The sequence below is a fragment of the Mugil cephalus genome, chromosome 4 (genome assembly GCF_022458985.1).
Source record: "Mugil cephalus isolate CIBA_MC_2020 chromosome 4, CIBA_Mcephalus_1.1, whole genome shotgun sequence".
In the NCBI taxonomy this organism is placed as follows: domain Eukaryota; kingdom Metazoa; phylum Chordata; class Actinopteri; order Mugiliformes; family Mugilidae; genus Mugil; species Mugil cephalus.
The window spans coordinates 8673335-8690639 of NC_061773.1; the positions used below are offsets into that span (position 1 = coordinate 8673335).

The 17305-nt window shown below is 41.9% G+C and overlaps 1 protein-coding gene across 1 annotated transcript; it reads right to left on the minus strand.

Moving 5' to 3' along the window:
• Positions 1-9001: 9001 nt before the first annotated feature.
• Positions 9002-14390, minus strand: alas1 (aminolevulinate, delta-, synthase 1). The gene is made up of 11 exons (XM_047583775.1): positions 14222-14390; positions 12757-12997; positions 12459-12641; positions 12221-12361; positions 11801-12020; positions 11176-11360; positions 10907-11086; positions 10573-10737; positions 9731-9999; positions 9449-9611; positions 9002-9341 (listed from the first exon to the last, which is right to left on the minus strand). The coding sequence occupies exons 2-11, from the start codon at positions 12962-12964 to the stop codon at positions 9181-9183; spliced, it is 1875 nt and encodes a 624-aa protein (XP_047439731.1). The 5' UTR covers positions 12965-12997; positions 14222-14390; the 3' UTR covers positions 9002-9180.
• Between the last annotated feature and the right edge of the window lie 2915 nt (positions 14391-17305).

The following is a 17305-nucleotide window of genomic DNA, read 5'->3' on the forward strand; positions in this document are numbered from 1 at the left end:
GCTTTTGAGCCGTGCAGCCTTAAAGAGGCAATTTTTGCCTCATTGTCACGCAGCTTTCACGTGTGCCACAGTCAGGGCGATGCCGCGGCAGTGCCTTTAAAAGCCAAAGAGAAACAACTATGCGTCTATCATGAATGAGGAAATGTAAAGATTTTGAATCCACCGAACTGTTCAGGGGTGCGCATGCAGCTCTGCAGCATTGCGAAGTTGTCTGTCACAACGTGGTTTAAAAGGTCAGCGCTAAAAAGGAACTGCATCCGAAAATAACAAATACATCTTCCCCATAAACGTCCAGTGACGGGAAAAAGTTTATAATAGTAGTTTCAGAGTCAAAAAAGGTGTAGACTGAGTGCATCCACACGCGCTGTGTGGACATGTCTGGCATGTATACAAATGAGTCAAAAAACTGGTTCAACACATTTTATTTTAACGCTGATGTTCGGGTAACATCAAGTGCAAGACCTCAGTCATATAAAATTTGAAGAAGTTGGGTCTCAGCAGCTGTGTCTTATTTTTTATCGTCGTTTGAGGAACAAAGTCCACATTGCACAGCTATGTTGTTTCTTTGCCGTTTTCTAGGAAGAAAGTATATCTGTCTGTGTGATTACTATGAAGCAATGAAGGAAATTCACTCGCTAGATTTTCCATCCGACATCCTTGTTGTGGTGCCTCGGCGAGTTAAGGCTGCTGCCCCCACTTACTGTATGTACAGCCCTCCAAACAGGAAATTCGCTTAATGACTCACACGCTCTTATATGGAAACCGGAATAGCACACTCAAGTCAGTACAATAAACAGGTGAAGTCATATTTTATGACTTTGCATGTGAGGGTAAAGGTTCAGCGCCTTTGTCTTATTTACCTGATACCCTTTTACCTGCAACATGTAGAAACAAGCTGGCAGCATGAGGGAGCAACAAAAGTTACCCCTGCTTGTGATGCCTTCTCACCTAGAACATTCTAGACAAAGTGCAGGCTTTTGAACTTTGAATAAATCAAGCGCACACTCGTTGATGTCTGTCCTGTTATTTGGCTGGGCCGTATAAGGGTTCTTAGTTGCGTGACAGATCTGTCCGCTGGAAGTGTTTTTATCAGCAGGCTCACTATAATGAAAGGAAGAACAGTGTGTTGCTTGGCCTGCAAGGAGGAAACGAATGCCTGTGGCTCTTATCCGTTCATCAGACTTTTATGTCACGTACATGCAAACTGTAAAATAACAATGCAGTCTGAGACACACACAGGGTGAAATCAAGCGCGCTCAGTCTCTCGCCACTCCTGAGCTTAATGTGTACCAGACGGTATGAGTTAAAATGGCTCTTAAAGAGGGGAAAGTCAGAGGAGGAAACTCCGCTCTAGATTATGTTGAATCACCTGCAATGCAGTAAGACAACTTCTGCGAAAGAAAAGGCGCTCTTCGTGGAAGGTATTTTACCCTTGCACATCCTTGTTCCTGGTCAGGCCACAGGCAAGTGAGGGCGAAGTCCTCACTTGGGCTTCACTGGAGCCAAGGTCACAACAGGCAGCTCGAGTTCAAACATACACGGGAGATAAAAGACCATTTCAGACCAAGGGGCCTACAGCTACCGTTAAGCGTGAGAGCTGAGACTTATTGACTGAAACATCCAAGATTATATAACATAAAATGTGGCGTACTCACTCGTTTACTGGATTGTCAGTTTTTTTTTTGTTTTGCCACCAGCTGTAGTTGTCTTTCTATGCAGGTGTTTTCCAACCTGGGGAAATGAAAGGCCAGAGAGGGAGAGGAATGTCCAGCTGGTGAGCCTGGACACCTGCCACTTTATGTCGATTATCATGTGGCAATGACAATGTGATCTAAGACCCTCAAACTCCTCATATTTTAATAACCCACTTTCCCTCATCCGGGCAGATTTCTTTCTTTTTTGAAGCTCAAGGACTCATTGGTTGCTGAATTAGTCCGTTACAGATGTGTTTTGTGTGTATTCAGTACTTCATAGCTACAGCAAATATGAAACTTGACAGCATGTGAGAATAACAAATAATGAATGAGTAATTGCATTTAATTCAACTTTTGTATGAAAGTTCAGGCCTGAATAAGTCATTCGACACTTGATGTGACTGTCACATGGTGTCACACGTCCTTGATCACGGGGAAATCTGTGCACATAATGTCAGCCATTACTTAACATGGCGAACAAGCGAGAGAGATAAGTGTCCCTCATGCCTCTAACAATGCACTTGTCAGGTTGAGGGTTGTTTTGGCAGCCTGAGATGAATTCCTCTAGTGATCTCACGCTCCAGTAAGAGGTGTGAGTTAGAGGAAACATCTTCAGCCGTGAAAAGATTCCCAGTTAATAAATAAAGCTTGTCCATGTGGTTCCCTGCACTGCACGTTTGACCCAGCAAAGGTTGTAGTTAGTTGTGTTTGCTTTAAAAGGAGAAGTCGCAAAGTAATTAGGCAACAGGCAAGATTAGATGAAAGATAAACATGGAAACCGCTATGACCAATAAATTATGAAATAGGTCTATTTATCACTGTAAAAAGTATATGATATATTCCATGATGAAGGTTTTCAAGTCATGTTACTTCTGCTGATATGAAACTACACAGACTGATTCAAATCCATTATCTGGATAAAAACATCCACGCTGAATCAGCATCACACTGGGATCAACTGCATGAAAGTTTGACTGGAGCTGCAGAAATTCTGTATATTTGACTATTTGGTTCCAAGTAAAGATGGGTCTTGTGACTTTTTTTTTCCAAGCTCAGCAGCAGCAATACTGAATCCAAGAGTACAATGTTGGCCTGATTTTGGGAGTCACTTTAAATGTGTATACAGCTATGGCCATCTTGACTAGCTACCATAGAACAGTTGTGTTGATGTTGCCCACACTCTTGTGTTGGTGCATGTTGATTCATTGTCATGAATTATTGAGACTCTTAATGGATGAAATTAATCGTTAGTTGCTTTCCAACAGTGACAAGTCAAAATGTGGCCTGTTACACAACATTGCTTTATTAAAGTGGACTCTTATTTTGTGACGTTTTATCTCATAAATCTCATTTATCTTTATTACAAGGGGACTGGATCACAATAATAGCTCTGCGTGTGATCATAATGAGTTAATACTCTAAGTGAAATACTTAAGTATTAAATAGCTTTGAAGTAAGTTTGATTGTGCAAAGGTACGAATAAAATGGTACGTGGTAATGGTTTTAAAATGAAATAAGCAAATCAAGGCACTGTTGCTTCACTGTACGGCAAAGTTCATAAACTGTGCATGCAGTTGTGGTGACATTTAGGTTAATTCAAGCAGTCTGAAGCAAAGCATCGGCTCAGTTTGTGGTGTGCACAGTTCTTGTGTTGTGAATACAGCCGCACTGCACGACCCTCCACACATTTTAAAGGTGCTCAGCAAGCACACTGATTCCATAATTTTTGTACTCCTGTAATGACCTAGCCCAGCACTCGTGTATTCCGAAGGCAATTCATGCATGCACATGCACCCCTCGCCTCTTATATGAACTGAGACAGTGACGCACCCACGTGGTTACATTCCAGGAGGCCCCAAGGCCCTGCAGTTATCTGGACCCAGATGACGGCAGCAAGGCAGTCAGGGCGGTCAGCGTCAAAGACAAACATAAAGCGAGCCCAGCCGTTTCAACTATTAGGCAGCATTACTGTACACTCAAACAGCACAACACAGACTTTTCAAGGCTATCTCATATTTTGTGTTGACTTTGTTTTGTGAAATTGACTTCGGTAATACATTCAAAGAAAACTAATCTTGACAAATGACTCGGCAATCCTAATAGAGGGAGTATTGTTATCAGAAAAACCAGCTGCAAAATGGGTCATTCCCCGAAATCACTGACAAATATTTGAGGCTTTGAAACCGAATGCTGTTTTAATCCGCTTCATACCAAATGGACGTGATAACGTGGATGTGGACAGAAATGTAATTGTGGCTGTTTAACCAGTTGACTCTACATGCCTCGGTGCTTTCAGTGCTATGAGGAAGAGACCTTCAGAGAAAGCTAAAATTTAGACAACCTGGCCTTCACTTGGCCTTCAAGCTCCGTGGCTGAAGTTGCCATAGTGCTTATGACGTCTGCTTGAGAACCAACTGCAGTTTCGCCTTTTCCGCAGCCACAACACAACAAGTCTTACGCTTGATTTAAATAGGCTGCTCCTTCGCACCCATAGGCCATATTTAGACACAAGCATGAATGGTATCATGAATACTCCAAGTTTTATTCTTGTAATGTCTTATGAATTTAAAATATGCAGTGTGTACACATAAAAATATGCACCCTATCTATAGGCATGCATAATTGGTCATGTGCTTTGTCATATTTTTTTTAGAATAGAAAGCTTTTATTGGCTTTTTACTGGCTCTGGCGCATCTGTAGCATCGGCCAGAGGGCAACAGGTCAAACAGGTTGTGGGCGGGATGGGTGTTGTCTCTGGTGATGGTCCGCGCTCTGCTGAGGCAGCGAGATGTATATATACTTTAAGGGAGGGGAGGGAGCAGCCCACGATCTTCTGCGCTGTCTTGACCACTCCCTGGAGCTTCTTCCAGTCTGCCTCGGTGCAGAGGGAGAACCATGCCGAGGTACAGTAAGTCAGGATGCTCTCCATAGAGGAACCAACAGCTTCTGGTTGATGTTGTTCTTCCTGAGCACTCTCAGGAAGTGCAGACGCTGTTTGGCCTTCTTGACGATAGCCTTGATGTTAGCAGACCAGGACAGGTCAGCAGAGATGGTGGTGCCCAGGAAGGGCAATCCACTGTGGAGTAACAAAGATAAAATACTTCCTAGTTTTTAGCATATCTATATCATTGTTCAGATTAGTTCTTTTTTTTTCTTTACTTTGGGATCAGATGTCATTAATTTAGAGTATAACTGCCTTGCTGCAGACAAAGGTGGCGACCAGTGGAAAAATGCTGAAGTTAAAAATGTTAAGTTTGCAACTATTAAATTTACCATGCTTGGAAAAATTGAACTGCAATCAATCGTGGGAAGCTGCTGCTGGTGAACGGTTAATTAGCAAGTTAGCAAGCAGCACCTATTGATGACCTTGAAATAGATCCCCTGAGCTCCTCATGGTTACAACGTGAGACACTGTGCAACACTTTAACATGAGCCATAAGTTGTGAAACACACCGCTGCAAGGCAACTGCTGCCGTCTAGAAGCCTCTGAGGGTAACACTTAAGTAAGCAACCGTGTACCTCATTGAAGGGAACTAAAAGGAAAAAATAAATGATAAGGCCTTGGGGATAGATAGAATCTCTTAAGGACCTTTTTTTTTAACAGAGTCTGTGTTATCCAACCAGTCCAGTTTGTGGTCAAGCTGTAGGCCCAGGTAATAATAGGCCTGAACCACCTCTACACACTTCCCATTCCCATTACAGGCTGCAGGTAAGGACTGGACCTCCAGAAGTCCACCACCATCTCCTTGGTTTTAGCTGCATTGATCAAAAGGGTGGTTCACTTCGCAACCATAACAAATTGTTCATTACATTCTTACATTCTTTCGTACTACTGCTCCCGTCGATCCCTGATACACCTCACAACACTCCCACACTCCCACTGGGATACTCCACTATCCAAGAAATGAGGTGTGAGTCCACTCCCATCTCTACTAGCTTGTCTCTCAGCGACAGGTTGGCGGTTTGATTTCATCCCATCCCTTGTCTCTTGTTGTGTGCTTCCAGTTGTGTAATGTTTGGTGGTCGGAGCGGCCGTTGGTACATATTAGCAGTGAATGCAGTAGGCACAGAAGTCACAAGGCTAACAGCTAGAAAGCTAATGGTCAGGTAAGTTAAGTCGGAATCGCAAAGGCATGATAAACAAGTGTAGAACGACGGTACTTATTCATATATTGTGTATTGATGCACTGAAGAAAGAAGTGATCACCGCTGACAAGTCTTCTCTTGCATTCAGAAGGGTTTATTAAAAGGAAGAACCGTGTCAAAAAAAATCTTGCCGAATCTGAGGGAGGTCAGACGTCGATTGTAGAATTTCTTGCCATTCAGCTCCAACACTCTCCTTATACAGACAAAAAGACGCTGACACCTAACAGCTGGTACTTTAACACACAACAAATGGTCAGTAACCTTTAACCTAACACCTTTAGATGAGGAGGAAAATAAACTACACATGCATAGATATTTCAGCTGCCTTCTAAGTGGATGTCAGTCCAGTTTACACAGTGCAGTTCAGCATTGTAACTCAGCAGATCAGCCAAACAATTTAATGTGAGACGCATTCGACTCGTTCAACCTCCAGTGTGTGAGCCCGCGGGTGGGTTTCATTGCTCCTTGCTTTTGTCCGGACCATGAGAGTTTGGCAGCCACACAGGGACCGCTATCAATGAATGTGCAGCTGGTGGGGTCGAATTCCACACGAAGCAAACAAAACGCTGTCACAAAGTTGGGAGAGAACTTTGAGTGATTAATTCAAATCCAAAAACCGATTCCACATTTAAGAAAAGCAAAGTTGGAAAGAAGAAAAAAAAGAAAAGAAACATACAAAAAAAAAATAAATAACAAAGAGACATCAACCCGTTTAATGATTGTCTTCTAAAACACTATGAACCAAGCACAAGCTCAGCACATTGTTAACTATTGTTAAGAACATTTACTGATTGTGTTTGTGGGTTTGAGAAGGGTCAGGCTGTGTACTGTCTGTGCGGGGACAAATGAATGAACATGAGTTAACAGTTGAAGACACAAAACAGCTGTAGATGTGTACAAAAGGCACAAGACGTCACTGACTGATTTAATGAGTGAAAATGATGAGTGGGAGTAATAAGAGTCATCAGATTTGACAGATGGATCTCACATCAGCACATCCTCCTTTCTCTTCTTCTGAAGTGTTCTTGCTGACTAAAGCCTGAATTGCATTGAGTCACACGTTCATATTCAATATATTTTTGATATATATATATATATATATTATATATATATATATTATATATATATTATAATATAATATATATATATATATATATATATATTGAGTATTTCCCCTTTCGGCTGTAACACATGCACATTTTTGTTTCCTGAAATGTTGCATTGATCACCATTTTAATACATTTCTGTTGTTTGTATGTAAATTGATATACACGCAGATATCTTCAATATGGAAGTCTAGCTTTATTAGCACAGCATCAGTATGCCACACTGGTATTTCACTGCTCATTGTATGAGCACATGTCTAACCGAATGAATCTTGAAATGCAAACTCGTTCACACGTGTATTTATTTTCATGCTTGTGTGAGTCGGGGGTCGCTTCAAGGCACATGGTCGAGGGTATAAATATAGCTAAGGAGTCAGTTAGCCATAAGATACCGTGTTAGATGTGGCTGAGCTACTGCGTGTATTCAAACTCACACACTCTTAATCCTTGTCAGAGCTTCCATTCAGAAGAGGTTCGTTTTCAATCTGGTAAAAAGCTGCAGTTGCACCTGTGTACAAGCTGCGCAGTGGAGTCGACCAGCACTTATCTGGCGATCTCAGAGGAGGCTTTACCAGAAGACGGCGTGTGGTTTGCTTTGCTTTTCAGGGCTTTGACCCAATTGAAAAGTGCATCTTTCTCAGTGTAGCCAGTGCTGACTCATACAGTATATCAAAGGGACTGACCTGAATCTACAGTGTTGTTGTTTTTGTTGCTGTTGCTGCTGCTGCTGCTTTATTCAAGCATAAGATTATTTTGTTTTATGGTCCTAATAAGGAAGTTCAGTAAAACAAAGCTGTCCATGCATTAAGCCAGATATTTAGACACTTAAAGCAACAATATGAGAAATCTTCACGGATACAGAAGTGTCCACTCAATGAACCATGACTTCCTGTGATTTCTACACTCCTGGTTAGACTCTCTATCCAGCCTCATATCTGTATGCTCTTGTAGAGTCAACTCAAAAGGAGAAGTATTTACAAAAGGCAGTGGCAACATTTTCAACAGTCAAATCTGCTTCTCTCACTTTCATTTCCACACCGGTTATGAGGCAATTGAGGCTCCAGAGAAGTGACAGTACGTGGTTAAATGTATATCGCATGATTATGACTAAAGCAGGCCAGTAAGTTGTTTTGGAAACATGACAACGCAGGAGTCTCCCGTGTTTGGTCCGATCAGTCCGAAGATCACACAGACCCGAAAGAAGACATCTGCCTTATGTGCATCACTGACCTCCTGACCTCCTTTTATTTTGCAGATCTGGGTCTCACAGCTGCATTTATGTCACCTCCATCTGAATTTACAGGGAGGTAGGTTAGAAGGTTACACCTCACAGTCCGGGAAAAAAAAGACACAATACCCAATCTGCTGCCTTTTATTCTGGGAACTTTATCTGTTTATCTGTGTCACATCTACCCAGAATTAATACTGAACGAGTAGATTTTTCCAAGAATAAAGCATGAAAAAATAACACTTCCTGTGTATGAAATTCGTTTGCAGCATTGTCACTTTCAGTTATCAGGACCAAACAAGACACCAATCTGTCTTTATCACTTTTATCTGAAGCACAAGTAGGTCAACAATAATAACTCATGATCACAGGAAGGATACAAAGATTTAGTCCTTTTGTGCGCCGAGTCAGGACCATTTGTTGTGACCCATTTTTGTCGTCTTCAGTGTGTTATCTACCTCAAATTCATGTAACTGCAGGTCAACTTTTATGTGACAGCATCATAATGTGGGATCAGTTTTTTGTTCAACATATGCAATTAACCCACTTCAGAGACCTGTTAATAGAAATGGTCTATCAGAAGACGTATTAGAGCTTGATTTGAATTCACAATTACGGTTTATCTTTTATCTTTACAGTTCCCAGAGCCTGAAACGCTTTTTCTACACCGTTTCACTAAGAAACAGAAGTGCAGGCTTAATGGCAGTCAGTGGTTTTGTATGTATGCAGGTGCATTTCCCTTCTCACTCACAGTTCCTTATCACATTCGCACGTTTGGTCTTTTGATATTTTCTTCTCCAGTTTCACAAAGCAAACAAGCAGAGACATTTTTTTTTTCCTCATATTTTATTCGGAGCATATAGAACATCTGACCATAGATACTTTAAATAATATGTGTAGAGGGACTTATCAAACATAATTAATACATTCTATGACAGTGATAGAGGAATGGGGTTGAATATATATATATATATGTGCCGTCTCAAGCCGGCACTGGGGAGTAGTGTTATGCGCAGGCTGAGATTGGGTGACTGAGGCCACTGAAGTAAGACTTTTCTCGCTCGCTCATCAGCTCGAAGTGCAGCGGCTGCTGGCAGAACGTACACTCGGCGGATGAGTGAGGCTTCAGGTCCAGGCCCACCTCTTTCCATGTGTGCACAAGCTTATCTGAAGACAGAGAACAGAGTTAGAATTCAAGGAAAAACAATACCAGGTACAAATGAGAGGATGGGCCATGTGTTTACTTTTCAGTCAAACATGTTACATCATCTTACCAACAAAGTATTTCATCATCTCGGGGGTGTGGTGAGGGGTTGGAGCGATGCGCAGAAGCTCCTCTCCCCTGGCAACCGTGGGATAGTTAATGGCCTGCACGTAGATGTTGTGGCGACTCATCATGAGGTCACACACCTCAGTGTTTTTCTCTGCGTTAGATACCTAAAAACAAAGAGACACAGACGACAATTAGAAAACTATAATGGAGATGAACTAACGGTAATGGTTTGGTTTTATCTGTAACGTGGCTGTGTGTACTGTCAATGCTTCAATTAGATTACCCTGACGGGGATGATGTGGCTGGGGCAGTGAACGACAGGCAGGCCAGAGTCCATCAACATCTGCCGGAGCAGCTTGACGTTGCGCTGGTGTTTACGCCTAAGAGTGCGGCCCTCCTCCCCTTTAAGAACCTGGATGGACTGCCTGGCTCCAGCCAGCAGCATCGGCGGCAGCGAGGTGGTGAAGATGAAACCGGCAGCGTACGAACGCACCGTGTCCACCAGGGCGGAGGTACTCGCGATATAGCCGCCCACACAACCAAAGGCTTTACCTGAAAGAGAACATGACACAGGTGGTTATTCTTTATTTTTCCATTGCTACATCTCCAGAGACCTCATTTAGAATCCCTCAAAAAGGGCCTCCCACAATAAAAACACTCAGCGGTCTTCACAAAGCCCTCTCACAATCTAGATGGTCCTGACATGGTAGCTGTACAGGAGCTGCAGAGCTCTGAGTAATAATTGTCCTCTCAGCTTGACAGCGACACACAGATACAAAGCGTAATTGAATAAGAGCGCAACAAGAGCCTCGAGTCTCCTAGCAACAACTGAGCTGCCCCAGCTTCTTTAAGCCCTCTGGTATAATGTGTGACAACACTGAGGCCTGATTCTCACTGTAAAGCAGATAGAGAGCTAGGAGAGACTTGCTCACTGGGAGTAGTTGTTTTGAGTCATAAGGAGATAGATACACCAACATTACGATGGAATTAAAGGAAACATAAGCATAACTAGTTATGTAAATGAAATGTAATGCAAATAGCTCAAGAACTTTTTGGCATGGTTTTAAAATCTAAATGCTTTGCAAAACACCGTGAGATTGGTTTGAGCTGTGATTCCATGCTGACCTAGAGTCCCAGAGATGATATCCATCTTGTGCATGATGCCATCCCTGTCTCCGATGCCCCCTCCTCTTGCGCCATAGAGGCCCACGGCGTGAACCTCGTCTACAAAGGTGATGGCACCAAATTCATGGGCCACGTCACACATCTCCTCTAGCGGGCACACGGCACCTGTGTTATAAAAAAAAAACAAAAAAAAAAACAGGAAACGGTTTAGTTAGTGCAATACTTTGGCAGACAATTAGAATGAGTATATTTAATAAAATGATTACAAGCAGTAAAAATCCTCATTTTAAGGACAACAGCTATTAAATAGCATGAAAAACAATCCCAAACTCACCATCCATCGAGTGAACGGTCTCAAATGCCACGATCTTCGGTTTTGTGGGGTCCCCCTTCATTAGCTGCTCTCGAAGATGGGCCACGTCATTGTGGCGGAAAATGAACTTCTTAGCACCGCTGTTCCGGATGCCTTGGATCATGGAGGCGTGGTTGCCCGCATCAGAGTAGATCTCACAGCCTGAAAGTTCAGAGGACAGAGAGAGTAGGTAAGACTGGGCAAAGCTTGAAAACGGTGTCGACTTTCTCGCACAGAAAGCTTGTGTGTACCGGGCAGCATTTTGGCGAGGGTGAAGAGGGTGGAGTCATTGGCAACAAAGCAGGAGGTGAAGAGCAGCGCTGCGTCTTTCTTGTGAAGGTCAGCCAGTTCATGTTCCAGTTCCACGTGGAATTTACTAGTCCCAGAGATGTTCCTGGTGCCTCCGGCCCCTGAGCCATGCTTTTGTAAAGTTTCTCTGGAAACAGAAAACAAACAAAACTTTGTTTAATTGTGCCTGGTTGGCTAAAGCTGGACATGCACACATGCACATTAGCATGAGGGTCTCTGAACGGAAAGTGTGTGCGTTGCTGCTGCACATGGGACGAGAGAACTGGGCAAGCTCAAACAAGTGGTAAGGAGAGGGGAAAAACAAAACAAAACATCTATACTGAGACTCCTGAGGTTTAGGTGTAAACTACAGCCAACTAACACTCTATATCCACGTAAACAGACTGGATCACCCAAGGGTGTCAGGTTGTATGAAATGATTACATGCTCTGTCCTATCGATTCTCGGTTTCTGTCCCTCTCCAAAATCTGATCTCACAGTGGAACAGAAGGTAGAGAGCAATCAGGGGATCGAGACTGGATCAAGTTTCGCCTGTTCGCCGGCTCCGCAAGCTCTTCTATTACTCACACAATGGACTGCACAACTCGAGGGTGGCGGCTCATGCCCAGGTAGTCATTGCTGCACCAAACGGACACCTCCCTCTTGTCCTCTAGAGAGCCTGTGAAGTCGTCGGCCATTGGGAACTCGTTGGCCAGGCGGTTAACGGTCTTAAACACGCGGTACGTGTGATCACTTTTCTTCTCTTCAATCTTCTTCTCAAAAAAGTCATCATAATGAAAGCGGGACACTGCAACGGAACAGGAAGAAAACACTTGCTTAATATGAGTCAATGTTGCTGCAGTAGTGTGGCATGTGGAGAAATTTCAACATGGTGAAATATCCTGACATTTAAAATGAGACTACTAATAATTCAATAATGAGGAACATTTTCCTGAAATGATCACGGTCATAAAAAAAAAAATACATCAACACAAAACTGAGACTTACTTGTTCCTGGCAAGTTGTCCTGCAGCAAGTGGGTGACTCTCTTGGGTCGCTGCTTCAGGAGGGACTTCATTAGGTTCGTTGGCTCCACTGCTTTAGTGGTACCGGCTAAGGACGTCTGGTTCAGCTGGGAAGGTGACACCTCTAAAAAAAGGTTAAGAATGAACAGAAACAAAACAGTGTCAATTACCATGAAACACAACAGATAAAAACTTGGTCAATATCTAAAAAAAAATCTTACCTTTCTGAACAGTGCGGATTTCCTGCACATCCTCCTGAAACTCCATGCAAACCTGACGCACCACACCGCTGTTCTTCTGGCCCATCTCTGCAGCCAGGAAAGGGCATTTGGAGGCCACTGCCTGGCCTTGGGGCGGCATAGGGTGACCGGTAGGCAGCTTGGACTGCGCTTCTTGCTTGGGGGCTGAAAATGGACAAAAGGAATTTTACAACCAAAATCATGCCATTGCAGTAATTACAATGACTGGGATGTAACACTTGGTATAACGCAGCTATGCAACAAAACTCGTCTCCTTCACCTTCAGTGGCAGACGTCATGTCCTCAGTCTTCTGGTGGGAGGATGAGGAGCACAGGGCCCGTGCCATTGAAGGGGCCATAGGCTTCGCAGCCAGCTCCATCATAATGGGGCATCGCTGGGCGTACACCACCATAGACTTCTTGGACTGCTGGAAGAAGGCCTGGGGTACACGAGCCAGGAAAGGACAGCGACGTACTATCACATCCATAGTCAGCAGTGGTAATGGTGATTGTCCAGATGTCTGAAGGAGAGAGTGGAAACAAAACTCGCTGAAGAACCTGTTTCACGGCTTGTAGGATTAAAGCCACAGTTTGCCTGAAAGCATTTTTCCTCTTTTCAGGTAATCCATTCATGCCCTTTCACAGTCATTTCTATTCCGCAAGTCATTCAACAAGTTCTGCAGCTACTTGAAGTATATTGGTTAAAATATTTTCTCTTTCTATTTCTATATTCTCTTTCTGTGTTTTTAGAGACAAATCCACAGAGATCAAGGAATCTGTATAGATTTAGCCGATGTTGAAATACTCAGCATCTCAAAACTAAATCTTGATTTTGAAAGTGAACACTGAGTCCAGTAGAAACAATCAATGTTTGGTCAATTTTTTACTCATTACACAAGGTAAATAATAGACCTGACTACTTGATAAAGTCAAACATACGCCATATGTGAGTTTTAGTTCCTCAAGTTTGAATCCTACTGTATATAATCATTACTCATTATCTTTGACTACAATGATCACTTTTTGCACCGTGTCTCTGATCGTGATATTGGAAGTCGAAAATCCAGTATCATTGCGTAAAACCAAAAACTTACACAGCCCTTTTCCCAACCGTGTGTCATACCCTTCCCCCAGCTGGAGCCCAGTCCATGAATTCCTCGACTGAGTACTCACTTTACAACTTGTCCCCCCGTTCACCCCCGCCCCATCGAAACTCGGAGTAAAGTCATATGTACCGGCAAAACGTTTCTTCATCACAATTATGTTTAATTTTCATGCTAATTCCTTGCACAAGAGTTTTGATAAGCACATATGTAACATCACACAAAGCGGCATGACACCAAAAATTTGGAAGATTTTATGACCGGATTATAAACATAGTTATTTGTGTATTTATATTTCCGGAATATTAACGATCATTGAGAAAAGACTTGGGTTTGAACCTGAGAATTTTTGTCTCATTCAATCGTTTCGTTGAGGTGGTAACGTTACCGAGGTTATAACACAGTAAGACAACAAGGATCACAACCTGTCGGCTTCTGATGTAGACTAGCATAGCAAAATTAAATAATTCGCCATCATGAAACTATTATATGAGACAGAAGGAGTTTTGATATTTTTACGACTGTTTTCATCCTTTGCCGGTTGACACGGCTTACTGTTAGCTGGGCTGCTAACATTAGCTAAGGAGCTACAACCAGAAGTGAGGAAGATGGTCCGGATAAACCTTTAAATAAGACGCTTACCTCTTAAAAACTTCACAGCAGACGGTTGTATCCCTCCGTATATGTCGTTTAGCTTGCAGGGTAGCGGCAACCTTGTGTCACACTCTGACAGAAATTACTCGTTTTCAGAAGAAGCCCAATGTAAGACCGCTTCGTTATCCTGCACTGAGGACGAACGAGAAGGACGAGGTCGGACAGGGTACTTATATGAGCTAACACATGGCGGATGTCTCGCGAGATCTTAATTCATTGACGTCAAAGGTCATGTCAGTGTGTTATGAATCACCTTTCTTGAAGTTACGTAGTAGTCTGTCTGTCTGTATGGATGTTTGAAAATAGGGTAAATACTTAATTTGGTTTGACCACAGCACTCGTGTCCATCATTTTTATTCTCAGCTTTATAAAGGCATTGGTATAATGCTCTTACTGTATGCCAACAAAGGCACCTTTAACTCCTTCAAGTGCCTTTGAATGGGCACAGTTGTCTGCCCTCCCTACCCAGTTCATTAGGTACACTGGTGACAACGAATGTATTCTAATATAACACACTATATTTAGCTTAATGGAGGCTATGGTATTCAGCATTTGTTTAAAATAATCGAGGAGGGTGTTGATTAATCGGTACTAATCTGCCTGCTGCTCACATTAGAGGCAGTGTGAGCAGCATGCTGAGGGATAAATTAAAGGATTACCTGATTTTCACATATCTTAAGAAAATTAAAAAAAAAAGAGTAATACACAATGTACACAAACGATGCCATAAATATATGAAGATTTCAAAGATGGATATGAAGGATGTTGACATGTTGACAAGTGAATAATTGAATAAGTGAATAAATTGGATAAAGTGGATAAAGTGCAGACAGCGTGTGTAAACACGAGTTAAAGGGATTATGTGTGGATGAACTTTTAAAGGTTAAACTGGTACAGATATTTTTAGTGCACATATGACCTCTGGTGTTCAAATAGGGACACTGAACTTACGCAAAGTACACAATTATGAAAGAAAAATCACTGAGAAACACCAAAACACGTTCAATGTCAGCTAAATATAAACTGATGATGAACTCAGTACTTGGTACTCAAAACTTAACACATGGTTACCAGTGTATTGAGATCACCTTAATACACCTTAAATTCATCTTCATTTCATGTTTGAAAATGTATTGTATAGTGTGTATTCCTCTCAATAAACCCAGAGCAAAAATATAATAATGGTCTGCATTTTGATTTCCTCAGCCTCTCCAACAGGCTGATGGGTTTCCATCATATTTCTGAGAAGGTGTAATAAATCCCATTTCCATCTTTTATAATATTGCCTACACCAATTGTGATATTGCTTTTACTGCATGCTTTAACCTAAGCTTATCCTCATGTTTAAATGTTGTCACTTCTTTAGGAATTATCACACATGCTTTTGTAATCGGCCTTTGTCAGTCACGTGAATGACACGCTGGATGGTTAACAGCGCATGAATAAAACGTGAGCATACAACAGTGGAGGTTTAACTGAAGATGGAAAAAGGAAGAACAGACGAAAAACGAGAGGAAAGCGAGACAAATTCAGCAAAAATGACAGGGACAGGTATTTGCCAAGGTCACTATAAATAGCGTCGATCCGTTCGACCTGAGGGCAAACAGCTTGAGCTCCTACGCAGAACTCCAACTTCTTCCCTGGACATCACCAACTATCTGGTATATGGCATAAGTGCCAGCGGTGAAAACTCACAAAATCACTGACACAGCACCAAAGTGCAGAGAAAAGAAAAAGAAAACAAGTCTGTCTTGTCTGTGTCATAAACCAGAGAGCTACAAAGGGCTACAAAATGTGATGTTGATCATCGTAATGTAATCATGCTGTAATGGTCATGACATGTTTGCACTACTGTCATACACAAATTGTTGTTCTCTCAATCTTACATTTGATTTATATCCACTGTTGTTCCACTTGTCAATGTGGTGAAGAACAGTAGCCAATAACACCAGAGTTATGTAAAATGTCACATACGCCCTTTATTGTTAAAGCAGATTCAAATACAGTAAAAACTCAAACACTGCAGTTAGTTACTATACAAAACCAAACAGTTCACTTTAGATGTTAATTTACTTTTCTGCACGGAAATAATGAGACACTTATCTTAAACTTGCTGTTCATAGGTTATATATGTTATATCTGATAAAAAAAAAGAAATGAGCAAATCCGAATTTCCTGTATATCAAAAGAGTGTCTCCAGACTGTATGCAAACAACACTGGTTTGTATATTTGATCAGTAAGATACATTTCCTGTCTCGCAGAACCCATTATGAAGAGACCCGCTAGAGACCCGCTACGATTTGTGCCATGGTGATTTGCTGCCACCTACTGGTCGCTTTAGGCTTTTACAGTATTTCATAAAATTTTATCTACGACTGTACTACAACGCAAATACAGGTGTAATATTGATTGATTCAGTAATAACAAGTTTCCCAGCAATGACAGTGAACTAGTGGCCACAAGAGTAGTAATGCAGCCATCCATTTATATTCCTATACTTTTTTTTTTATGTAACAAGTCAATATGTCTGCCTTCATTAGGTACACTGGTGAAAATGAATATATTCTAATATAACAATCCTGCATTAAATCATAGCTGCACAGAGGTTATGGTTAAGACAACAAAGAAAGCTGTTGATGCAAATGTGCTTTCATGTTGGAGCCAGTTTGTGTACTATTTATTTAATTGTGTTGTACTGACACATCATTTTGACAACTGTTTTTAGTCAACGGGCAAGACTAAGTAACAGAAACACTTTAACGTTTAATTAATTGCAGATTAACACCACCACAAATTACAACCTCCAAAAGGATCATGGAACATTGAAACACTCACATCCATAAAGTGTAAATATTGGAATGTATTCATTTTTACCAGTGTACCTAATGAACTGGCAAGGGAGAGTACTTTCCCTCCTGTAACAAGACAGTATGTCTGCTGTGAAAATGGGATCCAGTGTATTATTTCATTAGAATCACTAACTTTAAACTAGAGCCGCCAAACAAAACAAAACACTGTAACTGCTGTAACACTTACTAGACTCCTTTAGCTTTAGATCAGATTGTTTTGCC